Source organism: Ascaphus truei, chromosome 3 (assembly GCF_040206685.1).
Source record: "Ascaphus truei isolate aAscTru1 chromosome 3, aAscTru1.hap1, whole genome shotgun sequence".
Taxonomy (NCBI): Eukaryota; Metazoa; Chordata; class Amphibia; order Anura; family Ascaphidae; genus Ascaphus; species Ascaphus truei.
This window is the reverse complement of record NC_134485.1, coordinates 187,757,603-187,785,542: the sequence shown is the minus strand read 5'-3', so window position 1 is coordinate 187,785,542 and position 27,940 is coordinate 187,757,603. Positions and strand designations below refer to the sequence as shown.

At 44.7% G+C, this 27,940-nt stretch overlaps 1 protein-coding gene across 5 annotated transcripts in view; it reads left to right on the top strand.

Annotated features, from left to right (window-relative positions):
• BEND2 (BEN domain containing 2) overlaps nucleotides 1–27,940 on the top strand; it is an 86,959-nt gene that overhangs the window by 25,025 nt on the left and 33,994 nt on the right. For 4 of the 5 annotated variants that reach the window (XM_075589800.1, XM_075589798.1, XM_075589799.1 and 1 more), the window contains exons 2-4: nucleotides 12,105–12,260; nucleotides 25,178–25,329; nucleotides 26,848–26,919. In XM_075589800.1, coding sequence (XP_075445915.1) covers nucleotides 12,105–12,260; nucleotides 25,178–25,329; nucleotides 26,848–26,919 — 380 coding nt within the window. Of the gene's footprint in view, nucleotides 1–12,104; nucleotides 12,261–25,177; nucleotides 25,330–26,847; nucleotides 26,920–27,940 lie in introns of those variants that run through there. The other variant, XM_075589802.1, reaches the window with a different exon arrangement.

Here is a 27,940-nt window from a genome sequence, read left to right as displayed (position 1 = left end):
GAGCCGGGGAAGGGAGCGGCCTGTAGGAGGTGAGAGCTGGGGGGAGGTGAGAGCCGGGGGAAGGAAGCGGCCTGTGGGAGGTGAGAGCCAGGGGGAGGTGAGAGCCGGGGGAAGGGAGCGGCCTGTGGGAGGAGAGAGCGGGCTCTGGGGGCCAATGAGAGCCGTGGGGGGGGGGCAGGACACAGGGGGGTCAGACACACCGGCCAATGAGAGCCGTGGGAGGGCGGGCGGACCGCTTTCCACTCCCTCCACCCTTCACAGCTGCGTTCTCCCCCCCCCCCACTTTCACATATCCGATTCCCCCCCCCCCCCCACTTTCACATGTCCGATTTCCCCCCCCCCCACTTTCACATGCCCTATTTCCCCCCCACTTTCACATGTCCGATTTCCCCCCCACGTTCACATGTCCGATTTCCCCCCCACGTTCACATGTCCGATTTCCCCCCCACATTCACATGTCCAATTTCCCCCCCCACGTTCACATGTCTGATTTCCCCCCTTTCACAGCTCCATTCCCCCCCATCCACAGCTGTGATTTCCCCCCCTTCACATCTCCAATTCCCGTGCCTTCATAGCTCGGCGGCGGTGGGTCACTGAGGGGGGCGGCCGGGATTCCCCCCCCCCCCCCCCCCTTGACAGCCGGCGGCGGTTAAGTGACAATTAATGTATCCTGCGGCCGCTTGCTCCTCCGTACGGCTGTTCCCCCGCTGTCTTGGCCGGTCGTTCGTTCACCCCCCCCCCCCCCGGGAACCTTCCGTCTGCTGGGGATGTTCATCAGACGGAGGCGTGTGCATGCGGCGTGCGCTCCCCCGCGGATCTGAGGTGGGAGGCAGCGTGTTATACGGGTGAGGGGGGTGGTGTGGTACGGGTGAGGGGGTTGGTGTGGTACGGGTGAGGGGGGTGGGCTGCCCCTTCCCCCTCCCGGCCGTCCGTTCCGCCGCTTGGTCCTGGCTGGTTGAGGCGGGAGGCGCCAAGGTGTGAGGCGACGGGAGGCACCGGGGTGTGAGGCGGCGGCCCTGCGGCAGGGGTGTGAGCTGGGAGGCAAGGAGGGAACAGAGGCTGGAGGCGCAGGGGTTTGAGGCCCCGGTGGCAGGGGTGTGAGCTGGGAGGGGAGGCGCAGGGGTTTGAGGCGGCGGGCCGCCGGCTGGGGTGTGAGCTGGGAGGGGAGGCGCAGGGGTGTGAGGCGGCGGTTTACTTACTTACCTGGGCGGGGGGTGGTGTGTGTGTGTGTCAGTTGGGTGAGGCCGAGGGGGAAGGTGAGCTGCGGGTGAGGAGAAGGAGAGAGTGGCAGTTGGGTGACGTCATGGAGCCACCAATCTGATTGGCCAGAGGCTGACGACCAATCAGATTCACCACATCTAGCACCAACCTCACAAATTTCAATTTTATATATTAAGATATATATATATATATGTCTCTCTACATATGAATTATACATAGGAGTTTCTACTAGTTATTGTTTGCTATCTATGTACTTAGGTATCACATTAGCATTCGGAAGACGGTTCACTATGTTTTTAGTGTTTTATTATAGTCTGTTTGTCTTCATTTGGCTGTTTGTTTAATACAATTTACAATTTTGTTCTCATACTTGTGTGCCACATTTTTGGAGTCCTAGTAGGCCCTGCTCTATGGGACCTACAACTTTTTCTCTTGTTTACAGCATCTTCAGTATAATATCTGGTTTTAAAATTACGAAGCCCAAATCAAAGTACCTAAACATAAACTTATAACCTGAAGATAACAAGCCGATAAATATACATTTTGATTGTAAGTAGTGCAAAGGAGCGCTAAAATATCTAGTCATATATCTGATAAAGGAGTATGACATGCTCTACCAACCAAATTTCCAATACCTAATTAAAACCCTCAAATCAGACATGGCAAGATGGTCTAAATTTAACATCTATTGGATTGGGAGGATAAACATAGTGAAAATCAACTACCACATACCGGTATTCTTTATTTTTCCCACACCCTGCCTATGCCAGTGCCCCTGAGTGCTAACCATGACCTCCAATCCCATATAAAATCATTAATATGGAACTAAAAAAAAAAAAACCAGAGTTAATACATCCATTCTCAACCAACCCAGATTGACAGGCAGTTTGGCCTTGCTGTACCTGGTTTCATATTACAAAGCGGCCCAATTTAGCAAAACCTTCTTTGGCAACCAAAACCCAAAAATAAATGATGGGTTGAGATAGAGGTGGTGGCCCAGCTGGAGATAGGATTCTTGTTTTTGGCAGCCAGATTCAGTCTGGAAACATGCTGGAACCTGCCTACCCACAATTACCCACACAATAAACCTCTGAGACTCTAACAAGCGAAAATTCCATTTATCCACACAATACCTGCCCTGACCCCAATTCTCTCAAATCCTAATGTTTTTCCAGGCCTAATTCCCCAGATTTTTGATAACTGGAGGGCAAGTGGTATTCACAGAGTGAGAGATATAGTGTGTGACGATAAAACACAATATTTCATATCATTTGAGATATTTCCTTACCTTAAGATCAAAGGCAAGTGTCGAGTGGTTCTGCGGTCCCCTTTGCTGACCACTTTTGAAAGAATTTATTTAGAAGCTCCTACCCAAAAGGGCCTGACCTCGGCTCTCTAAAGCTCAAATTTCCTTCATTCCCCCAAGGTCAACCCAAATTTTATGCAACAATGGGAGGCTGACCTCAATGAAACTATTGACCCAGAAGACTGGGCTGACATTTCCGAGGCTGCTGCTACAAGCTCCATCTGTACACCAATCATGGAAAATGCATACCAGGTTCTATACAGGTGGTATTTGACACCGGTGCATCTATTTAGTATGTCCCCGGGGGTGTCTCCCACTTGCCCTAAGGGGTGCGTCCAAAATGCATCAATGGTTCACACGTGGTGGTCTTGTCCCAGAGTAAGGGCCCTTTGGGAGAAAATCCACAAATTTGCCCAGTGTGTGTTGGGATTCCCCTTTGCACTTGATGCATGGTCATGTGTTCTGAGCAGACGCGGATAGTCATTCTAACAAACTGATAACTCACATTATGATGGCCACAAGATGCTCAACGGCAGCCCTCTAGATGAGTGCAGAGGTACCGATTTTTACCCAGGTCAAACATAGTGTATGGTACGCTCTTAAAATTGAAAAGCTGACAGCTGTCCTTAGAGACACTTGCCCTACATTTCAGAAAACTTATCAGCCTTGGCTGATATGACAATATCCAGTCGGCTAGGCATCCACCTCGTACACATGACTCTATCCTTATAGAATATTATGCCGGGGGTTAGATATGGATACTCAATAAGTAGTCAAATTGGCTCATCTCATACCATGTAGTCCTCTCTGATAGATTTGTTTTCAAAATAGATTCTGGAGCCTTTAACGATACATATTGTAGTTCCTGGGTTTGCAATAATGTAATATAATCTGTATATGTGGAAAAGTCACTGCTGTATCCTACCCATTTTTCTTCTTTACCCCCACTGCCCCATATAGTTTTTTGTATTCTCAAGATCAAAAACCAATACAAATTTTGAGTGAAAAAAAAAAAAAGAAGTGAATGTTCTATATGTTTGTCTGACCTAATATGGTATATAATCTTGACTGTATTAAGTATGGGTGTACAATAATGTGTCTGCATATTGTAACCAAGAGACAGAAGTAGTGAACAAAACTTTTATTCCCAAATAGTTACAGTACTTCACTGTGTGCGAACAATAAAGGGAGAAAAAAAATGACCTGTCCAATAACAAGAACAATATTTACAGAAAATCATCTTCTCTTTTTTTGTGGCAGAACTGCCTGACTCACCGAGCCCCCTGGGTCACACGTCTGTAACACATGTGTGTTAATTGGAACATTGGGTGTTATAGTTTTGCCAATGCGCATGTGCATTGTCTCTGTGCAATGAAAATCCCTGTTAATACAGCTAACGTAACTGTAAGAGGACATGTGCAGAGGTATGCAATGGAGACTGTTTTAAGGTGAAATTAAAATAAGGCTTTATTGCGCCTGTCCCTTTTAACACAGCAAAACATATGAAAACAACAAACGCCTATCCCTGTTTAAGGGTTAACTTACTTCCCCAGTTCCTTTCTCCAGGGCTGGAGGGATAATCCCATTAGCACCCTATTCCCCAAAGTCTCAAGAGATACCTTAAAGCAGGTGGCCCTTCATGTCAGTCTCTGGTAGGTTCCTGGGTCCCCTGTGTCCAGGGATATAGGTCTTTGGGTGTCTTGATCTCAGCAGAGCCTTTCTGCTCAAGACCTCTTTCCTCTTGTCAGCACCCTTGTGTACTGAGGAAAATCTCCTTCCTGTTTCTGGGAACAGGCTTTTTCTAACAAACCTCTAATCAGCCAGGTGAAGTTGGTTAACTGCTGGATCCAATTAACCAACACACTGCTGGATCAGTGGCATATTCTGAACAGGGATACGTTCCCTGTTACATACCTCCCCTGTGACAATGGATGGAGGAAGAGAACCGTCAGTCCTGCTGGGAGTGGAGCCCTTTCTCCAGTTTATTTGTGTCTCCTCCCGAAGGTGCTTGAGCTCAGCACTCCCCAGTCGCTCGAGGAGGACTTTTTTCAAGTATCGTCTTTTTTCTGAGTGCATGGTCATGAGATTTCCCTTGTATTGGGCTCTCATCTTTTTGTAGGCAGACTGTATGGCGACAGTTGCAGAGCGGTTAAGAATAGCCCTTTGAGTTTTCCGCTCTTGAAGCTGTCTTTCTGCACTTTCTCCACTCAACGGAGTTGCCAGTTCAGCTTCTCTGGGATTGAGTTGCAATTCCACTTCCACTTCCAGAGAACGTCCCATCTTCTCTGCTTCACCAGCTAAGGATTTTTCTGGGTTTAATTCGGCACATATACCTTTTTGTGTTGCCTGTTGGCCAGTTTTGCTAGTGCTCGCTTAGTTGGTTTAGACTTTGCAACCTTGTTTTTCAGATGAGCGGTGTTCCCAGCTCTCACTGTACCCTTTTTTCTATGGGTTTTTGTGGCTGTGGGATACTGATGCTTGGTCAGGGTCAATACTTGTCCTTGTAGTACTGTCATCTCATCAGCAAGAGATCCCTGGGGCCATCTTGCAAATCTCTTCTCAGGGAATTTATCTCCTCACCATACTTTCTCTGAGCTTGCTTCCACATTTTCATTGTATTGTGAAGCACTGTGAATTTCTTTGCTCGGGCCACAGTTACTTGTCTCAGTTTCTGGACCTTCTTGTGCTCCCTCTTGTGCCGAGTCACCTGGGCTCTAAGCTTGGCCTCTAGCGATGCTTTGGTGATGCTCAGGGTAGCCTTCAGTTTCTCATGCTGCTTTGCGGGGATATACTGGGTAATCAGACGTTCCTGCAGCACTTGTACTTCTTTAGCAGCCTGCAGATTGTCTTCCTGCAGAGTTTACTGCTTCTCCTCGGCATTCTGGAGATGCGTACGCAGACCTTGCAGTTGGTTCTGCAGTCGGTGCTCTGCTTCAAACTTTTCCTCTTCCAAAAGTTTATTTATTTCTTTAAGCTCGTGCAGCTTTTCATTCTTTTCCTTGACGTGGTCTGTCAAATGAGAATTCTCTTCTTTCAGTCTTAAGTTTTCTCTTTTTGCAGTGTCTGTAATTTTCAGGGCCTCCATGTAGTCCACCTTCCATTTACGCACATCTGCTTTGAGAATGACAGTCTCCTGGCGTGAGACTTCCATCTCTAGGTTGAGGGTCTGAAACTCCTTCTGAGAGACTTTGAGATCCATATTAAGACTGAGGTTAGTTTTTTGAGCGATGTCCAGCTCCTCAGCGAGACTGTGAAGTTCCTTTATAGAGACTTCCAGTTCTGTGCGGCAACTGCTGATCTCTTGGTGTGAGGCATCCAGTGCTTTGCAGAGAGTGTGAACCTCCTTCTGGGATATGTTCACCTCTGTCCGGACACTGTTGACCTCCTGGTGTGTGGCATTCAGTTCTATGCGGAGAGTGTGAACCTCATTCTGAGAGACTAATCTCCTTCAGTGCCAACTCATACTTCTGTTTCAGATTAGCAATCATTCTATCGGATTGACTCTGCTTTTCAACCATGGCGGTAATAGTAGCGTTTGCAGTATCTAGCTCAGTCTTTAGATCGTCCAATTCTATCCTGGCCAAAGAGTACATCGTGAGCACATTCTTCTGTAGCTTCACGTTATTTTTCAGTAGCTCTGCGTAATCATCTTTCTTCAGTTTCAATTGTTCCCGGAGCAGATCACAGTCACGCCTGGCAATTTTGAGGGCTTCTTCAGGGCTGGTCAAGGGATAGTCACTCATTGGTTTCGGCTCCGCTTCCCTGGTATCGTTGGTTGAGGGTTTCTCACTATTAGCACCGGACAGACGCTTCTTTGGGGTACACGACTTCTGCCTTGGGTCCTCTGGATATTCGGTCATCCGCGGGACGAATTCTCCATTTTCTCTAGGCTGCAGGGCATTTCGGGCCCCCTTTTCCTCCGCGGGATCTGCAGATGTGTCTGTTCCTTCCACGGTAAGTGAAGACCCTTTTTTCTTTTTCCGCCTTTTTGTTTTTGACGACTCTGTCCCATCGGGGATACTGGGGTCTCTGTCTTTATTTGAAACTTCAGCAGCTTCACTGTATCCGCCATGTTTTCCTTGCAGTTGCGTTAGGTGGCGTATATATTCAGCGATCTGTGGTTCCCGCTCTTCCTCCTGCCGATCACATTCGTCATCATAGAAAGTGGTCTTTTCAGTTCGTACCGAGTTCAGGCACCCCCACCATTCTTGGGGTGTTTTGTGGGTGTGATTCTGTTCCCCCGTAAGAGATGTCTTCCTCCTTATCGGACTGGAAGGGCCACTCTTCCGTGGGGTAGGTTCATTATAGGAACGCCGCATCTTGTCCTCCATTTTGGGGTTATCAGGTGTATTTTTATTCCTGACCTCAGGAGGCGCTATTGCAACTGTTATCACTGTATTTGCTAGAACCCCAAATTGTGGTAGTCCTACAGGTGGGCCTTTTTTGCTTGTAGAGGTCGCAGCTCTCACAGGCATCTCTGTAGACTTTTTCTTCCCTTGGGTAAGTTTTACAATATTAGCAGTACTGTGCATGCATTCACTCTCATCGTCTGAATAAGGCCTGAAGGGACACTGCTCCATGTGGTGGGGTTCTTTACACCAGGAACACCTTTTCTTCCCCATTTTTGCAGAGTTTTTATTTGACTTCAGCTGGGTGGCCATTTTAAATTCCCAGAATCAGTACCTTGCGTCGGTCACCGTCTGTAAAAGTTTCCCTGCTTCAGCACAGTCTTGCATCAATATTCACACTTTTCTGCATATACTCCATTCACAGCTGGTAGTCCTATGCGGTGTGGCAGCCTTTACTTCCAGAATCAGTATCGCTCGTGGGTCACTGTCTGTATTCACTGCTTCAGCGCAATTTTTTTTGTTTTTTTAAAGAAAACAATAAACAAAGCCTAGCTCCTCTAAGCGCTAACTCACTTCTTGAACCCTGACTACGGCTGGAAGGCAAAGCCCCTTTTTCAAAAACCATATTACACATTATTGTGATAGGCAAGTAAGGTTTACCTGCTTCAGCAGTCTCTCTCTCTCCTCTTGGGATTGGGGAAAAGAGTCCATCTGTGGTTTTGTGGCTTTCTTCAGTGCAGTGTAGATTCCCTGCCTGGATATGTATCCCTTTAATTCTGGTCTCTGCTGCATGTGATTCTTTGCTTTGTTGCTCAGGCTGTTTGCAGGAACTATGCAGGCAAAAGCACAAAAAAATTCACAGGCAGTCTCCGGGGCCCCTTTTAACTTCAAGGGCCACCTCTCATCCCAACTTCTGACACCATATGTAAGAGGACATTCTCAAGATCAAAAACCAATACAAATTTTGAGTGAAAAAAAAAGAAGTGAATATTCTATATGTTTGTCTGACCTAATATGGTATATAATCTTGACTGTACTAAGTATGGGTGTACAATAATGTGTCTGCATATTGTAACCAAGAGACAGAAGTAGTGAACAAAACTTTTATTCCCAAACTGTTACAGTACTTCACTGTGTGCGAACAATAAAGGAAGAAAAAAAATGACCTGTCCAATAACAAGAACAATATTTACAGAAAATCATCTTCTCTTTTTTTGTGGCAGAACTGCCTGACTCACCGAGCCCCCTGGGTAACACGTCTGTAACGCATGTGTGTTAATTGGAACATTGGGTGTTATAGTTTTGCCAATGCGCATGTGCATTGTCTCTGTGCAATGAAAATCCCTGTTAATACAGCTAACGTAACTGTAAGAGGACATGTGCAGAGGTATGCAATGGAGACTGTTTTAAGCTGAAATTAATATAAGGCTTTATTGCGCCTGTCTCTTTTAACACAGCAAAACATATGAAAACAACAAACGCCTATCCCTGTTTAAGGGCTAAGTTACTTCCCCAGTCCCTTTCTCCAGGGCTGGAGGGATAATCCCATTAGCACCCTATTCCCCAAATTCTCAAGAGATACCTTAAAGCAGGTGGCCCTTCATGTCAGTCTCTGGTAGGTTCCCCTGTGTCCAGGAATATATATCTTTGGGTGTCTTGATCTCAGCAGAACCTTTCTGCTCAAGACCTCTTTCCTCTTATCAGCACCCTTGTGTACTGAGGAAAATCTCCTTCTTGTTTCTGGGAACAGGCTTTTTCTAACAAACCTCTAATCAGCCAGGTGAAGTTGGTTAACAGCTGGATCTAATTAACCAACACACTGCTGGATTAGTGGCATATTCTGAACAGGGATAAATTCCCTGTTACAGTAACGATGCTTAGTTTGCCAAACGGACGTTGTTTTTGCATATCATTAGCTTCGTGGATACCTGTTAAACTGAGAGAAACTAACGGACGTTACATACAGTAGCGACATCTTTTATTCGAGTAAATGCCGGCGGCATGCCGGGATCTACCCCAGCTGCCGCCAGTCAGAAACGCGCGCCGCCGCGTTTCCCCCACGCACCCCCCCTCCACATCGCGCGCAATTACCCCCCCAAAGACACCCCGAACCCGGCTTCTACTCTGCCCCTCTGCTTCCCCGCACCCCCGCTTACCTAGATTTGAACTCCAGGGGTGTCGGGGAAGCCTGGGGAAGCCGGGGAAGACGGGGAAGCCGGGCGCGCTTGTGACCGTGACGTCACAGTGCGCCGCCACGCGCCGCGGCTACCCGCTTCCCAGCCTCATTCAGCCAGCGGCATTTGCTCGAATAAGAGCTGCCGCTGCTGTATTTAGGTAATGTCTCGTTAGTAGCCCAGATTTAACGGAGCTCTGTGTATCTACCTCTAAGTGTCTTGAGAGGTTAAAATGGACCTTTTACCAAAGCTCAGAGCAGTGTAAAGGTTACATTGGTACCCGACCTCTGAAGCTAGAGATTGGGAAAATCATGATTTTTAATACTAAAATGTTTTTTTTTTTTTTTTTAAAGAGCAAGACATGTTCTGGTGGCAACATGGTAACATTATATGAGCTAAACTCATTTAGGCTGCTAGGGGGGATTCCTGCTATAAAGCAAAAATCCCACCTGCAATTTTTTTTAATTAATCCTAATTGGAACCTGTGAATCCTCTGGTGCTGTTTTCAGTGCCTAGACCCCCAATTATGTTTTAAAAAAAATGTAATTTGTTTTTAGGATTGCTTCTTTATTTTTACAAGTTTGTGGTATTTTTTTAAAATGTAAGTCTCCCTGCAAAACGTGTGCAAAAAAGCTGCACCAGTTTATTACTGGGGTTATTTGATATGTCTTGCGCTCCATGTATCCTACTCATTGGTATGGACTGTAAAGGGCCTTACAGTCTAGCACCACTAAGTAAACATGACCTTTAAGGGGTACAGCATTCAGGTGTACCTCTTCACCCGTCACCCTTATGGCTGGGACCCGCTGCGCCCGTTGGCGCGGGCGGCGGCGTGAGCTCAACTTACCATTCCGGTTTGAACTCACGATCGGGTCCCAGTCCCTCCTCACTTGTAACTTGCGACATACTGTGACGCGGCAGCCAGCAGGAGACACGAGAGAATGGTGTTCTCTTGCGGCAACGCGTCACATGGTACGCGAAGGGGCCAATCATAGACTGGCTCTATGGCTCCTTGTGTGTAGAGCTGCTGCAGTGCTGTGAGCCCTGCTTTGTTTTGGTTTTGGTCCCCGCCCCCCCCCGTCATGGCCGCGCCCCCTCACGTCATGGCCGCGCCCCCTCATGTCATGGCCGCGCCCCCCCGACCCGTTTGGCCACGCCCCCCCCCCCCCCCGCTCCGAGAAAAGTTTCCTGTAGACCGCAGATCGCGGTACAGCGAGTTGCACGCGCCGCCGGCAAGCAAGCCAGCCGTGCGGACGCGTGCAACGGGACCTTAGCCTTAGGCTGCGCTTATAGTGCCGTCACCGGCGACAGTGACGCAACGGTGACGTCACACTGTGGTCACTGGAAAATCAAATTGACTTGACTTCCAGCGATCGCGACCAAGCCGTCGCTCTGTCGCGCCATTGTGTCTCTTCTACTATAAGCGCACGCGTCGGCGGCAATACATTTGTTTTGCCACGGCGCCGCCGTAGCCAGCACTATAAGCGCAGCCTAAAATGAACCAATTGTGAGTGACTACTGCTATTATCATGGCTTGAAATCAAAATGCCGGTGGCAATTGTATCCATATAATGGGCACTAATTATCATAGTATCACAGCTGCAGAAGCGGGAGAAGAATTGGTGGAAACAACAACATTAGATTTATAAAAGGAAACCAATCTTTGTGAATTGCCTTTTCATGCATGGCTTTGAGAGAACAAAGTGCAACAAAGTGCAAAAAGGTCGGCGCAGTGATAAAGGGCATAAAATAGTGCCATCAATTAGTGAATATATCATAAAAACTTTAAATAAAGTGCAAAACGTGTAATCATATAGTGACTAAATGATTTTGTGAAATAGAAAATAGGAATTGCAGCTCAAAACCCTTTAAGTGGATGGTCTGTTGAATCCACTTCAAACGTTGATTTCCTCAAGGTGTGGGGGAGCGCAGGTTCAATATGCAATGAAAAATAAATAGAACATAGTGCAAATAAAGTTTATAACTGTGATGTGTGTTGGATACTTGGTCGAATGGAGACTCACGTGGTATCAATCTAAATAAGGCGTTTCAGAGATCAGTGGCAATGAGCTTGACTGGTGTGTGAAATGCAGGAACTTCAGTCAGATATGATAGCATACGGTGTCACTCAGGGAAATTCACCAGTCAGGGTAAAGAGAGAAAGAACATCCATAGCGTAATCCAGTATAAGAAATAATTTTATAGAAGCAATTCAAAATGAACACTTACACAGTGTCATAAAAATAAAGACACTTATGCTGATGTCATCAGATAAGGTTACTCCCCGCTGCCTCCGTCACAGACCTCTCCGTCTCAGCTTAGCACTGCCCGAATTGATCATGTGTGAAGCTGCAGGTAGATGTCCTGATGGTAGGGGGATCTTTTGCGCAAGTTCTCCCGTCTGTGGAGTCCTCTGATGATGTCACATGGTCGACTCTACGAGTTTCTCTAGGCGTGTAGCTTAGTCAGCAGTTCTTGCGCTAGAGACCCCCCTACCAACAGGACATCTACCTGCCGCTTCACACATGATCGATTCGGGCAGTGCTGAGCTGAGACGGAGAGGTTTGTGACGGAGGCAGCAGGGAGTAACCTTATCTGATGACAGCATATTATGTGTCTTTATTCTTATGACACTGTGTAAGTGTTCATTTTTAATTGCTTCTATAAAATTATTTATTATACTGGATTAAGCTATGGATGTTGTTTCTCTCTTTATCCTGACTGGTGAATTTCCCTGAGTGACACCGTATGCTATCATATCCGACTGAAGTTCCTACATTCCACACACCAGAGTCAAGCTCATTGCCACTGATCTCTGAAACGCCTTATTTAGATTGATACCACGTGAGTCTCCATTCGACCAAGTATCTAACACACATCACTGTTACAAACGTTATTTGCACTATGTTCCATTTATTTTTTATTGCATATTGAACCATGCATTTCTTTGGCAGCTCTGTGAATAACCTACTTTATTTGTAACAGATTTGCATCCTGCGATTTACATAGTCATTTGTTAAATCTACTCTAATTGACATTTGCACTTCATTTAAGAATTTCTGAATGTGAAAATGGAAGATGATGATGACGATGATGATGAGCCTGTGATCATTGAAAGCAGTCCAGCAGTTGATGTTCAAAATGGGCTGCCAATGGAAGACACCTCTCAAGCAAGCAACGAGAGCCAGTACATGGCTCGGCTGTCATACGGTGAGTTATTCTACGTCTTCTGTAACAGTCCCTCTCGGTTATGTAGTCCAGTTCACATAATGAAATGAAGGGAAACATATTCACAGAAGTGCTCTTTAACCCATAAAAGTATAACAATTCTACTTATTTGTGTCCTGTGAAAATAAAGAGTTTTCTTCTTTTTTTTCCGGGGTCCACTGAATCCATACATAACAACAAATGAGTATCTCTTTGACTAATGATTGCACCATAACGACTTTGCAAACAAAAAAACAAAACAAAAATAACAATTTACCTGTAGGTATGAGGATTGACAAACAAACCGTTATACCACCAAAAGACATCTACTTAAGATTTAAAAAATCATGTAAAGCATTCGTTATAGCATGAATATGTTAAACAGTTATAATATTTGACAGTGGGAGACTTCGCTCAAACCTAGGGATAGATAATATAGACACACTGTGTGCTGCCTGGGAGGTGATTGGAGCAGCAAAAAAGTACGCAGGTGTACTGAAGAGGAAATAAATCCCTTGATGGCGCACTACAGTGATGTTGTGATTAATTGTTTAAAAATTATAATTTTATTGACATACTTTTAAAATGAAGGCATCTAAATAAATAAAAGGAGGACATTTGCACTGATTGCCCTCAGAAATGGGTAACACACACACACACACACACACACACACACACACACACACACACACACACACACACACACACACACACACACACACACACCCTGCTGTATATGTATATAAGTGTCAATTGGAGTGCTACTGGGCGTGGCTAAATATATACAACAGAAAACAGAGAAACCCAAAGCTACATCCAATATGACAAAATACACAGTGAGATACCTATATATCTCTTGGGAAAAAAGGGTATTTTAGTTAAACCCTTTGGCCAAAGCATTTTAACCCTGCATGCCACTTCAAGGCATGACCAAATATTGCAGGTCCTAACACTGACTGATTAAAATTCTTATTTACCTCTATAGTTAGAGGAAGAATGATCTGCATTGGATCTGTCCCAATCAGCTGCATGAAAGAACTGCTTACTTGGAAAGTGGAGAGGGGTGAGCTTAAACCCTTGGAGGGAGGAGCCACTAACCTCCAAAACTGCTGAGACCAGCTGGGCAAAGTTAATAAAGACACACATACCCAGCAAGCTGTAAGAAATCATTTTTTTAATGCATTTTAATATTTATTTGCACTTAAGGCATCTCTTCATACCCTTGCCAATGCTGTTATTTTGAAAATCTGATTCTCTGTTCAGAACATACATGCATTTGAAAGATTAAGAAGTTATAATGGAGCTCTGCCCAAAGTTCAGTGCCGCCAAAAGTTAAAAAAATGATACATACATATATAGTCACTATACATGTACAGTACCAAATGTGACTATAGAAACCAGCACATGATCTTTAAATACAAATAAAATGTATTACATTGCACCGATATAAGTTCCAGTGTCTCGACGGTTTGTTTCTGGGGAACTAAACATCTGGACACTGGAACTTATATGGTTATGGTATACATAGTTACATAGTAGGTGAGGTTGAAAAAAGACATGCGTCCATCAAGTTCAACCTATAAATTTAGACAACAGATACTTTATCCTATATCTATACTTACTATTCTGGATCCAGGGTCATGTCTAGGGTATGAATGAACCCAGCTAGCTTCAACTCAGCCCTCTTTCCAAAGCACAACAAGTCCTGTATATTTTCTTCACTTTATTTAGGAAAGCAGCAATAAAAACAGGCACTTGTGGATAAGATGTTTGTGTTGGGAAGGTGTATCTCTGTGGATGCTTTGTAGTTAAGGGCAGGTGAAAAGAATTGGCCTTGCCATAGGGGTGTAACATGAATGTACTCACTCTGCCAATGTCAGGAAGTAAAGACAGTGGGTACTGCTTGTGACAAAGGGATAGGGGTCAGGCCAAACTAACTGTCAGCGGGGACAGGGGGGAATGGGAAAGCCCATTAATTTGGAGGACTGTAGATGTTGCCAGGACAACCAGGGGTGTGACAGACTGGAAAGAAAAAAGGCAACATAATGTATCCATTCCATCTGCACTGGGAGTGAAACTGCAAGGAAAGTAACATCCAAATACAGCAAGCAGGCAGAACTGCCAAGGAAAGGGGGGGGGGTGAAACAGAGAAGGCAGAAATGGGTATTTCTGTTCCATGACACTCCCCGTCTGGTATCTGGAGATACCACTATATAACAGAATATGTGGAACATATGTGCAATGCAAACATAACATAACAATGCAAAGGTCCATGTCCACATAGCGAGGTGATACCGGCCGGTACCACTGGCATCAAAGTCCTTTGGCCAATACCTTCTGATAAGGGAGGCCAGGTGGATGCACAGCTCCAGGTTAGCTGGTTGCACCACAATGTCTTGGTGTAAAGGTCTCTTGCACTGTTTTCCTTCAACTTTGTGAGAGAACAGTCCTTTTTTTCTCTGTAGTTTTCTCTACATAGTGCATCACCTTGTGGATATGCCAGTCGTGGTAGTCTGTCACCCTATCACCTGGCGTTTGGCGGAAGGAGATGGCCTTTGGCTCCTTGCAGAAGCGGATCGACGCTCCTGGAAGACTGGTTGTCAAGTCTGATCCAGTGAGTAGGGTGCCGTTTGGAGAGGCTTCCTGGTGCTGAGCATTGGAGCTGAACGTTACCCAGATCTGGCTGGGTTTCTGACTGTGGTGGACACCGGATGATGGGAGGTGCCGGCATTTTTTTACCTTTCTTCAGTGAAGGCGCTGGCTCTGCGTGTCCGCTAAGGAATCTCTTCCGCGTGAAGACCACAATTTGATTCTTGGTCTCCGGCTCCCTTTGTGGGTTGTGGCGGAGCGAAGTGAGCCTAGAGATGGCATGTTCTCTATTGTTCGGGAGGCGTCTTTTTGGTGAACGGAATGGTAGCGGAGTCACCCAACTGCCCGGTCCGTCTTTGAAGAGCTCCTTGACTGTTAACCTCGGGAATCCTCTATCTTTCCTCGATGGTGTTTGCTTGTTGTCGTCCCTTGTTGTCTGGAACGCTGTGCACCGTAAGTCATCGGTGCATTCCTCTTGCACGAGAACATCTCCACGTATTTTGGTGAAACGCTTTTGAGTTTCTTTGTTAACTGCCGTCAGGAGGTTATTTTCTCCCTGGACATGACGAAGAACAGTCTCTTTTGCCCTTGTAAATCCCTTTATGAAATGTCTCTGCGACTGTCTCTTTTTAGACGTGTGAGAGGACAGTCGTTTTGCCCCTGTGGCTTCACCTGCAGGGTGCAATATTTTGGCGGCTGGCTGCTTTGCCACTTGGTATTCTGTGGAGAGGAATGGCTGTACGTCTTAGCTGTGCCATTGCTTGCAGGAGGACCATCCGATCGTTTATTTTCTTTTGGGAGATCCCTTTGTTGGTCACCTTCAGGAGGTTACTTTCTTCCTTCGGTGGAATCGCCTTGTCATCCTTAGTTGTCTGGACTACTAAGCATCCTAGGCCATTGTCACATCCCTCTGATGCTAAGATGTTTTTGTTGGTCTCGGGAGTATGACCTTGTCTCTTCTCTTCACTTGGCCTTCCTGTCACTTGGAGATGGCCAAGACACGGTTGGGAGAGAGATGTGTGTTCACATTCTGTTATCACTGTTCTGTGGGCGTTGACATAGTCTGGTTCGTGTTCTTTATAGTACACATGTTGCCCACTATCACCCATCCTAGGTCAAGTCTTTGGGCGAATGGTGCGTTGTGGGGTCCGTTACGCTGTTTACGGACTTTGTGCACCCTCAAGATGTCCCTACCGAGCAGCAGCAAGATCTTGGCGCCTTGTTCTACCGGCGGGATGTAGTTGGCTATTCCTCTGAGGTGTGGGTGATGGCGTACCACGTCTGGTGTGGGAATCTCGTCCCTGTTTGCAGCCATGTAGTTGCACTCGATGAGGGTGGGGAGAGCTATCTTCACTCTGTTATCCACTGAACGTATGACGTAGCCGCTTGCTCTTCTCCCTGTTGTCTCAGTTGACCCTGCACAGGTTCTGAGGGTGTAAGGTGAGGCATTGTCTTGTGAGTTGAATAAGTTGAAGAATTCTGTCTTTGCCAATGATCTCTTACTTTGATGGTCGAGGATTGCATACATCCGGATAGCCCTCTCAGGTTGTCCCTCGGGGTGCACTGTGACAAGGCATATTTTGGAGCAGGATATTTTGTTACTTCTTTTTCCGCAAACCTCGGTGCACTGAGACGTGACAGATGTTGGCTCTCCTTCCTCCCCACCATGCTCCGCTATGGAGGATGGTTTGTTGTTTTGGTGGAGTGTCAGCGCCTCTGGATGTAGAGATGTTACATGCTTGTCACTTTTGCACACTACACATTTGATGTCTTCTTTACAGTCTGGCTAGGTGAGTTGTGGAATCGCAGCACCTGAAGCAAACTCCGAATTCTCCGAGTAACTTCTTGAGTTCCTCTAGGGACTTCATCCTGAACCCAAAGCATCTGTTAAGTGGGTGTTGCTTCTTGTGTATGGAATGTCTTGGTTTCTCGTCTCCGGCGACCGACTGGTTGAGAGTAGTTTGGGTCGTGGGGGACACATCCGTCCTGTGGACCAAGATGGGTGTTCGAGTGTTACCGTATCTCGAAACTGGTCTCTCATTCCTCAGGTCGCTTGCACTGTGTGTGGTCTGTGCACCCAAGATGAAACTGGGATCGTTCCTTGTCCTTGCCGCTTCGCGGATGAAGCTCAAGAAGAATGAGAATGGAGGAAAGGCTCCCCTTTGTATTTGGAGCCTTGTGAAATCCATCTTTCTTGTAGGTTGTAGGGTAGCTTCTCCAAGATGGGTCTAACTCCGCGAGCTGAGTCTAGGACGTTGAGACCTGTTAAGGAATGGTCTTTCCTTGCAAACTCCAGCTCTTGCAGCAGGTCCCCGAGCTCTCTTAACTTCGAGTAGTCTTTAGATGTGATTCTGGGAAAGCTGTTGACTCTCTTGAAGAGCGAATCTTCGACTGCTTCGGGGCTACCGTAGCACTCTTCTAGCCTTTCCCATACTAGGTCGAGACCTACTTGGGGGTGGTTCGCGTTGCCGTCCCGAGTCTCTTCGCGTGCTCCTTGGATTCTTTCCCCAGCCATTTGGATAGCAGGTTGAGCTCTTCCCATGCTGAGAAGTCCAGGCTCTTGATTGCGTCCTTGAACGTTAACTTCCACATTCGGTACTTCTCAGTACGGTCGTCAACGTTGGTAAGTTCTGTTTGCACCATGTCACGCCGGATCATGTACTTGGCCATGTCTGTCAGGCCTGAGGCATCGGCGTGTTGGTCGCGTTCTGAGGTAGTTGCTGGGAGGGTCCTTGCGGTCGCCTCTTCCTTGGCGTGGACGCGTGATGACTGCTGGTCAGTGTGAGGGGCTGTGTTTTCCCGTGTGGGTGTACCTGGATTGCGAGCCTGTTGTAGTGCATCCGTGTGCGCGCTGGCATGTGGGTCACTGTTGCGGCTGTGGCTATCCCAGGTAGCGTGTACCCTTAAAGGAACGACGTCTTCTCCACGTGAACTTAGCAAGTCTTCGGTGTCTGTGAAGTCACTCCCGTCGTGTTGAGATGGTGCGCTGGTGTTTACGCTGAAGAGGCTACTTACGTAGTCTTCAGTGCGTTGGGCTGGATCCTCTGAGGCTATCCGTCTGTACGGTTGTTCCCCGCCATCCTTTTGCGCGGCTGCTTCTAAGACTTCGGCTTGGGCTATGGTGGCAGCAGCTTCCCTTTTTTGATTTAGGGCCTCTAGGTTAACATCCACCTCTGTCTTTTTCCAAGCAGCGGTGGCAGCGGCTGTCTGCTCCTCTTCTATGCGGGCCCTTTCTAGTTTCATGGCTGCCTCTTTCTGAGCGTATGCGGCCCTAGCACGTGCGGCCTCTGCGGTGGCTCGCGCCATGGTGGCGTTTGCGCTTGCACTAGACACGTGAGATTGTGCTGTTCTTGCTGACCTTGACGAGTGTCTGGATGTGCTGGAGCGCTGAGATGCGGTCTCCAGAAGGAGCTCTTTTCTCTCGCTTTGGGCGTCCGTGATGGCAGTCTGCACAATGCCATCACGTTCCAGGTCAATCGCCTTTTGCAGGTCGCGTTCCCGCGCGCTGTCTTCTGTGTTAGTTCTTGTCAGGTGAAATATGCCTGTGACAGCGTTACGTAACGTCTATGACATGACTTAATCTGAGTAATTGTATGAGGACTCTTTCCTCTCCCGCTGCCGTGCGGCTCCGTCCTCCTCGCTCCCTCCCTGCCCCCGTGGTGAAGGGGCTTCCCCGTCCTCTCCATCGGGCTGCCGCCGCTCCGCGTGCGGCTGATGCTTGGGCGCCTGCCATTGCCCCTGGGCACGCATCCCCTCCCGTTACGGAGCGCATGGCGTCACCAGCTAATTTATTCACAGCTCTTGTAGTGAAACCACGCCCCCCGCCCACATGCTGGTTACTAGTTAACCCTAAACCTTACCTCCTGGCGGCCTATTATGAGGACCAATCCTGGACAGCTCCTAGGGCTCCTCCAGGCCTGCCTCCGCTTCCAATTGGTCAGCCACGGTACTTAATCCCTGTCCTACCTCTCTCATATCGCTCGACATAGTCTCTGCTACAGACGTCTATTCTGGCTCTCGCTTTGTCTTCATGTATTCAGGTTGCGACCCGGCTTGGCGGACGTTCCTATCTGGCTCTTGATCTCGGCTCCCTCTAGACCTTGCAGCTTCTTTCATCCCTCGACCATAGCTTGGACCTTGGCCTTCCGGATCTCTCTCTCGCCATTCTTAGTGACAGGAGTCCTGACGAAGCCGTCACTAAGAACGGCGAAACGCGTAGAGCGTGTCCCTCAGTGTGCTATCTGGAGGGAGAAAGTCTGCCTGGAGGTCCTGTGACGTCCACTTCGATCGGCAGAGGAACCGGAAGTGACGTAGCGGCTCCCAAGCAGAGGTGCAGGACGGAGACCAGCGGACGCAGCGGCGGTGTGACGGGATCCCGAGAACGCGACTCGGCTACCATCTGTACCCATATACCCATGCTGTGACCAATTTGGAATCCTGTAAGCCTTCATTTTTACCAGTGTTGGATAAATCGCTTTGGTATTTTTGCTCTGTTTTTCTTTTGATATTCACACTACCTCCTATTTTTGCTCCTATTTTTTTGCAATTTTTGCTATCTGGATATTTTCTGTTGGGCATTTACTGACATTGTCTAGTGTGTCTCATTTGCTAATTTTAAGAGTTTTGATACTACTGTGTTTTGTTTTAACATAACTGCACTATGGTAGTTTTATATATTTTTTTCTAGGTAATTTCGCTCCCTGGTTTTTCCTTTTATGCTTCTGTTTGGACCTTGAAACAGTCCTCCAAGGGTTTGAGTGTTTTATTTACCACCTTTTTGCACGGCACGTCATTTTTGAATTATTTGTCACTATATGTTCACTTGCACTGTGTAGAGGTTGATATAGTGTTAGAGCGCCATCTAGTGTATTTTTTGTATGGCAGTGTATAGCTGCTTGCTTGTCCTGGGGTGCAGAGACTATTCTGTATAGCATAAGGGTTGTGAGTAGCAGTTCCTGTGTCTATCCCCAAGACACACGGTCTTCTTTTCACTATTCTAGATTCAGGGTCATGTTTAGGGTATGAATGATCCCAGCTAGCTTCAACTCAGCCCTCTTTCCAAAGCACAACAAGTCCTGTATATTTTCTTCACTTTATTTAGGAAAGCAGCAATAAAAACAGGCACTTGTGGATAAGATGTTTGTGTTGGAAAGGTGTATCTCGGTGGATGCGTTGTAGTTAAGGGCAGGTGAAAAGAATTGGCCTTGCCATAGGGGTGTAACATGAATGTACTCACTCTGCCAATGTCAGGAAGTAAAGACAGTGGGTACTTCTTGTGACACAGGGATAGGAGTCAGGCCAAACTAACTGTCAACAGGGCAGGGGGGAATGGGAAAGCCAATTAACTTGGAGGACTGGAGATGTTGCCAGGGCAAGCAGGGGTGTGACAGACTGGAAGGAAAAAAGGCAACATAATGTATCCATTCCATCTGCACTGGGAGTGAAACTGCAAGGAAAGTAACATCCAAATACAGCTAGCAGGCAGAACTGCCAAGGAAAGGGGTGGGTGGGTGGTTAAACAGAGAAGGCAGAAATGGGTATTTCTGTTCCATGACACTTACAATATATTGATCTAGAGGAAGGCAAACAAAAAAACCCAGTGAAATAGCATCCAATGATATCTCATGAGGGGAAAAATGAATTCCTTCCCGACTCCAAGAATTGGCAATCAGATTACTCCCTGGATCAACATCCTTCTCATGTTTAATTATTTGGTATACCCCTGTATACCTTTCCTTTCTAAATAGATGTCCAGGTTTTTTTTGTAAAACAAATCTAGTGTCTCTGCCATCACAGTCTCCATGGGTAATGAATTCCACTTTTTAATTGCCCTTACTGTAAAGAACCCATTCCTTTTTCTCATTTCCTCCAATCTTAAGGGATGACCCTGAGTCCTTTGTACTGTCCTTGGGATAAATAGTTAATTTGAAAGCTCCTTGTACTATTCCCGAAATATATTTGTATATAGTTATCATATCCCCTCTTAGACGCCTCTTTTCTAATGTAAATAAATCTAATTTAGCTAGCCTTTCCTCATAAGTTAGATTGTCCATCCCATTTATTAATTTGGTGGCTCTTCTCTGCACTCTCTCTAGTTCCAGAATGTCTTTTCTAAGAAATGGTGCCCAAAATTGTACTCCATATTCAAGGTGTGATCTTACTAATGCTTTATAAAGGGGCATAATTATGTGTACTTCCCTTCCATCCATTGTCCGTTTAATGCAAGATAAGATCTTGTTTGCATTTGCAGCTACTGCATTACTTTGGGCACTAGTGCTGAGCCTGCTGTCTACCAGCACTCCTAAATCATTCTCCATCAATAATTCCCCTAATTTATCCCCATTTCATTTGTAAGTCGCCTGTTTATTCTTGTTTTCCAAATGCATAACCTTACATTTATCTGTATTAAACCTCATCTGCCATTTACCTGCTCAAGTTTCAAGTCTCTCCAAGTCCTTCAGGAGAGAAATTATATCCTGCTCTGATTCTGCTACCTTACACAGTTTAGTGTCATCAGCAAAGATGGAGACTTTGCTCTCGATGCCAACCTCAAGGTCATTAATAAACAAGTTAAAAAGCAGGGGTCCCAGTACCGATACCTGAGGTACTCCACTCACGACTTTAGTACAACCTGAAAAAGTTCCATTTATGACAACCCTCTGTTGTCTATCCTTCAACCAGTTTTCAATCCAGGTGCATATATTTTTACTGAGTCCAATTTGCTTTATTTTGTACGCCAACCTCTTGTGTGGAACTGTATAAAAAGCCTTTGCAAAATCTAAGTAGACCAAATCAACGTCATTACCCTGGTCTAAATTCCTACTTTCCTCCAAATAAGATTAGTTTTGCATGATCTATCCTTCATAAATCTATGCTGACTATTACTAATAATTTTGTTCCCATTAGGTATTCCTGAATATTATCCCGTATTAAACCTTCAAGTAGCTTCCCCACTATTGATGTCAGGCTCACTGGTCTGTAATTCCCCGGTTGTGATCTAGCTCCCTTTTTAAATATAGGCAGCACATCTGCTTTACACCAATCTTGTGGTACTGAGCCAGTGGAAATGGAGTCCTTGAATATTAAATGTAATGGTTTTGCTATTCCTGAATTTAACTCTTTGAGAACTCTTGGATGTATGCCATAGGTGCCAGGTGCCTTATTTACTTTAATTTTATCAAGCCGCCTATGAACTACTTCCTCAGTTAATGTTTTATTTTGTTTTTTAAAGTCCCGTGCTGATTTCTATGGTCATTTTGGTCTACTATGGTCTATTTGGGACTGTACAAGATGGAAAGAACAAAACTGTAAAAAAAGACAGAAACAATATCAAGAACCTCAAAAATAACAGCAGAGAATTTCAATAAGAGCTAAAATAATTGCTTCTGCTTGCTTGAAATGCTTTGGATACTTTAAAAAACAATTATGAAAAAGATTTGAAGATTGTAGTTAAAAGCGATGAAAAACTGGATGAATCGCTAGCAAACACAAGCTTAGAACTAAAGATCTTAAAACAACATAACTGCCATATAACAAGGTAGAGTATCGAAGATAAGTCTCAAGAAAACGAAGCAGCGACTTATCTTGAAGATGCACTCAAACAGGATGATGTATCAACAATAAAAGACTGAACTTATTATAAATAGAGTTGTGAACGTCTACAAATCTACGAGAATACAGGGCATAATAAAGTAGAAGAAGAACAAAAAGAAACCAACAATGATATACCATGTGTCCTTCCAGAAAACTTAGCAAAGACAAAAAGATCTATGACGAATGGGGAGGCTCTTGGAGAAGATGGAATTACAATTGAAATCTTGAAAGAAGCTGGGGAAGTAGTAGAGAAAATCCTTGCAAAACTCTTTAACATGCTGCTTGAAGAACAGGAAAATTCCATAACAGTTTAACAATGCCATAGTTATCGATATTTATAAGCAAGGAGAAAAAGAAGACCTCAAGAACAGGCAAGTAAGTCTACTTCCAATTACACACAAGATTTGTACATACATGCTCACTATTTTGTTGTAACATACCCTTGACTTTGTCCAGCCTTGAGAAAAAACAGAATTTTGTAGTGGATACAACACAGTGTTGTACAAGAAGTGACTTCCCGAATTCATAAATATGATCTACCACTCCATTTACAATTTGTAGATTACGAAAAAAGCATTTGATTCTGTATACACCTCAGCCATTTTAAATACATTAAATACGACAGTGTTAAAGAAACTTACATTGATACGAAAATGTCACATCAACCATTAGATTACATAAAGACAAGTATCATAAAGATAAGCAAAGGTGTACAACAGGGAGATACCACAGCGCCAAATCTTTTTAAAGCAACACATTAATTGTTCAGTCATTGAATTGGGTAGAAAAACTAATCAACTGAATACCTGAGTCCCAATACGATTAGCAGACAAAATTGTTATTTTACCAAAAGTTCAGAAGACCGCTAGTAACAAATCAGATAAACTCGGCGAAGCAAGTAAGATGGTGGGACTCCATATGAATCTCAACAAGACCAAAGTGATTTTTAGCAAATGTGTATACTCCAGAACGATTCAAATAAATGGAATAGAACTAGAAGTCAAAAAGCATAACTACCCTGGCCAGCAAGTAACAATGGATGAGAACCATTAGAATTAAATCAATGAAAGAATAAAGATGGGATGGAGCACATTAGAAAGAACAAGACACCAGTTAAACTGATTTCTCAGCGCGACAGACAGGTCACGTGAGCAGTTCGGCCAATGAGGGCGAACCAGCACCGTGACGTCACTAGGATCGCCTCCAGGAACGTCCCCAACGGCCCATTTAGCATGGCCAGGGAAAGCACCCGTTTTCCCTCAGCCTCCGCACGGGAGAAAGTACCATGGCCCTAGCCTTAGTATGGATGATGTATACTGGGCATTACCCAAAAAGACAGGAAAATGAAGCAAACAAGTCTGTGATGTCATCCCAAGGACGAAGAAACTAATATGGCAGCGGGCAGTACAAATTGCAGGGGGAAAAAATTACCGCTGTTGGAAAAGATTATTTCAAACCTCTTCAATTGGTATCAGACATTGGATGTAACAATAACAGGTAATAAGTCAGATGGGAATACTCCGAACATTAAAGTTGCCTTTCCTCATATCACATAATACAAAGAAGCCAACGCCCTAAGATATATATTTATACTCTATATTTGAGACCTGCATACGTCACTCATACATAATCACTCATACGCCAACCCACCTTAATTCTTCTGTTTTCAGCTTTTGCCATACATAGTCTTTGACCTATTTTCTCTGTATCAATTTTTGATTCAGAAAAGGAGAGAGAAAAGTTTGTCCGCTTGTGTGGTTTTGTGGTAATCACTTCCATCGTGTGTGTGCAAAATGCTGATCTCTGCAAAAATCATTTTGTTTGTGTAACAGGATGTAGATCCGTATGTTAACCTCTTCAGTGCTGGAAACCTTTTCAGTACCAGACTTGCATGCCTGGAATGTACATAGGTTATGTTCAATGTCAATGCCCATTCACATGAATATTTATCACATCGGTACTGAAGTGGATTCCAAGATATTATCAAAAGACCAAGACGACGACCAAAAGTAAGATGGGAAGATGAAATCAGAATATTTGTTGGAGAACAGAGGCTTGCAACCTGGAAGATCAGTGGTGAGGCCTTTATGCCGCATTGGGTTGACCAAGACGGAAGATGATGATATATTTATCCATTTCTTTTGGTGAACTGTTTTGGCCATGTATTTTAAAACTTGAAAAATATTGTAGACCTTTTGTTTTTATTTACTGATAAATAATTTTGTGACAGCAATGGTAAGTTTTAGGAGACTTTATTATGGAATATCCTGTTGTATGGTGGATATACTACTTTAAATATCTTTGTACATAAAGATTATTGTAACAACTTTTAGAGCTTGGTGCAGCCTCTTGTGAACTTTTTACTGCTTTTGCTGAAGTTGACCCAACGTATTTTCCCTCTAAAAAAGTGATTATAAGAAAAGAAAGAATAGAGTTTTCCAAAAGTTTAATTAGAAATATTCGGTATCTTCCTATATTGTAGCTCCCATTGGAAATCGTAATGTTATATTAAAAAAAACGGAATTTGCTAAGAAATGACACAGCAGCAAAGACACGCAAGGCTATAATCAATGTAAAGAGAAATAACAAAAATGTTTATCATCAACATTATAGTCATTATTTTTATGTACAGTAGCATAAGACTACTACCTCAGAGATATATACTATGCTGACTTTATATTCAGTCAATGTGGGTAGTGAACCATACCAAAATATTTTATTTGAATTTTGCTTTTCAGAGGGTGACGATTTATCATCCCTGACTAGCGCTGGAATTACTCGTATGAGCCACCATGCGAGCATTCGAAATGATGTCAATAGCACTGAGGAAATGGAGTACGGTTTTCCACGCAAAAGGAGAAGAGCCCCATCCATTTTAGCAAACAGTGATGTACGTATATTAAACACACAACAAAAATCGAAGTCGTAGCTATCCTTTCAGTTCTAACTACAACCTGAATATATGGTCCTTAAGATTTAGGTGCCAATGTATCAGTCTCCCAGCTATAAAACTGGGGCAAATCTAGAGCGAATAAACTGCACCATATTTATCATTATTGAATCCCATTGTATCCTATAGGATGTTTTTCTCTGATACTTCTGGGGCAATGCTTTAGTTTTGCAGCTGAGATACTTTGATACATATAACCCCTTAACTACTCAAGTAATCCATGGGTGTATAAAAGTAAAAAACCCATTGATTTCTGTGCAGTTACTTTGCCGTAGATTTTCACAGATTTTGCCTTGTTACAAATGCCACTATGTTTAATCAATACATTCTGCAAGGCCATGGGGACTACTATATGTAGTAACACATCATTTTAGTGGTTACATATTATGGTCTACTATTACTTCATACATTTCTACATTCAAATATACTGTAGTGTCAGAGACTGTGTAGTCAACAGTCATTTAAGAATAAAGACAATTATCTTTTTGATTATCAAAAAAATCAAACTTTTGATCAATATGTAACTGTTCATCTCACTAATAGCTATTGTAGCATCATCTTATAGTTTAGTGTAAAGGCATTTTCATACTTAACTAAGCAATCCACCCTACCTAACCTACATTTTTACAGAATGCGAACCAGGCAAGCCTCCAGGTCTCTCTCTCCTCCCCCCTCCCCCCACCCCCCTTCCAGGTCACTGAGATGCTTACTGGTGAAGTTGCAGGTATTAGTTCCTGTTTTTTATAGTATTTAAATGGCCATCCAATAGGAAGGCACGACCGATTATGTTGTAGCTTCTTATTATCCCAAGATTTGGCAGCCATTTTGTTTCAACTGGAAGGAGATTTATACCCGGTAACCTCAATGGTAAGTATCTCTGGAACCGTGGAGTCCCTTGATCCCAGAACAATGGCATTTGAATCAGGGGTACCCCTGGTTACCACCCAATAAAAATGAGGGCTCAAAAAAAAAAAGAAGAGAAGGAACTGCTACTTAAAAATGTAGCTTCCATATATGATGTCTAGCTGCCCTAGTTTTAAAAAAACCATATTGCCTTATAAAACTAAAGTTTAAAGTGGCAATCCCCCAATCACCTTGTTTTTTTTTTTACATGATGGGAACTGGAGGGTGTTACGAAGCTGATTCGCACTGTTTTCAGCTGTCGGGACCCCCTGTTCCCAAGACCATTAACAGTGTCTCTGTTCAAATCTGCTGCGTCATCCGTTCTGGTTTCTTATTGGACAGACATTTCAATCCCCTTCAGAAACCAGCAGGGGGTACTGGTAACTTCACTGGTATGTATCTCAGAAACCAGGAGGTCCCTGCAGATGAAGTGAACGTGGTTCATCTCAAGAAACCATATGCTTCCCATCCTTTAAGAAAGTGGGTGGGAGTTAGGTGACTGCTTTAAAATATTACAATAGGAAAAGAATGAGTTTTATATTTATGTATTTGCAGACGCGAATTCGGGACCAAGAATATGAGGACAGTACCAATGTAATGTATGAATATGATGCAGAGTATGACTGTGTAAGTAACATCTGCTTATGGTAGTTCCAAACAAACATGTCATCTCCTTTTCATAAAGTCTTAGTTTTGTTTGATATGTTGCACTGCAAAAGTTTGCTAAAAATTGTCACTGTTTAGTAAATCTGCGACACAAGGCTTTTGTAACCACTTTCTGCCAGATATTCCTGTTAAGTATTGCTTCAGTATTTTTCATTGCAGTGCATAGTTGCTATTACTTATGGGGCTAAAGCAACATATTGAGGGGAAATCGGGTTAAATCCTTGAAAAGCAATGCAAAATCCTAGATAAACTTGTGTGTCCGGCGAGGAGCATTTTTTGAGCATATTCTAACATTGGCTGGCTGGCACATTTTAGCAGGGGGCAAGCCCAACAAACTCCCAAAAACCAGGCAGCCCACACAGCATATACACAGGCACACACCAGATACTGTACACGCACCATACACCGAGGCGCACACCAGATACACGCACCATACACAGATGCCCACATATCAGACATGTACCATGCACGACACAAACTAGGCATGTATTATATACAAAGACACACACAACATATATGCACCATATATATGCAGATGTAACACACCATATTGCATCCGTTGGGGCATTACAACAGGTCAGATAACACGTTAGTCCTGCTGCAACACACCAGCAAGAATAATAGTGTACATTACAGGCACCATTTACATAAACACTGTGTGTGTGTTTGTGAATATGTATGTATATACACGCACATGCATTATATATACATTATACGCATATACATGCATTGTGTGTATACAGATGGTCCTCAGTATCCATGTGTGTGTGTGTGTGTGTGTGTGTATATATATATGTACTGCTGCGGCCGAGTTTATTCGAGCATTTGCCTGTTCTCGGCCGCAGCAGTAACCTGGCGCGCGCCGGAGGGTGCCGGGCGCGCGCCGAAGCAGCGGAAGAGCGCCCTCCGATCGGGGCGCTCTCCCTCCCGCTGCCGGGTCCGCCGGGTCCCCCGGAACCCCCTGCCGCCGTCCCCCACATCG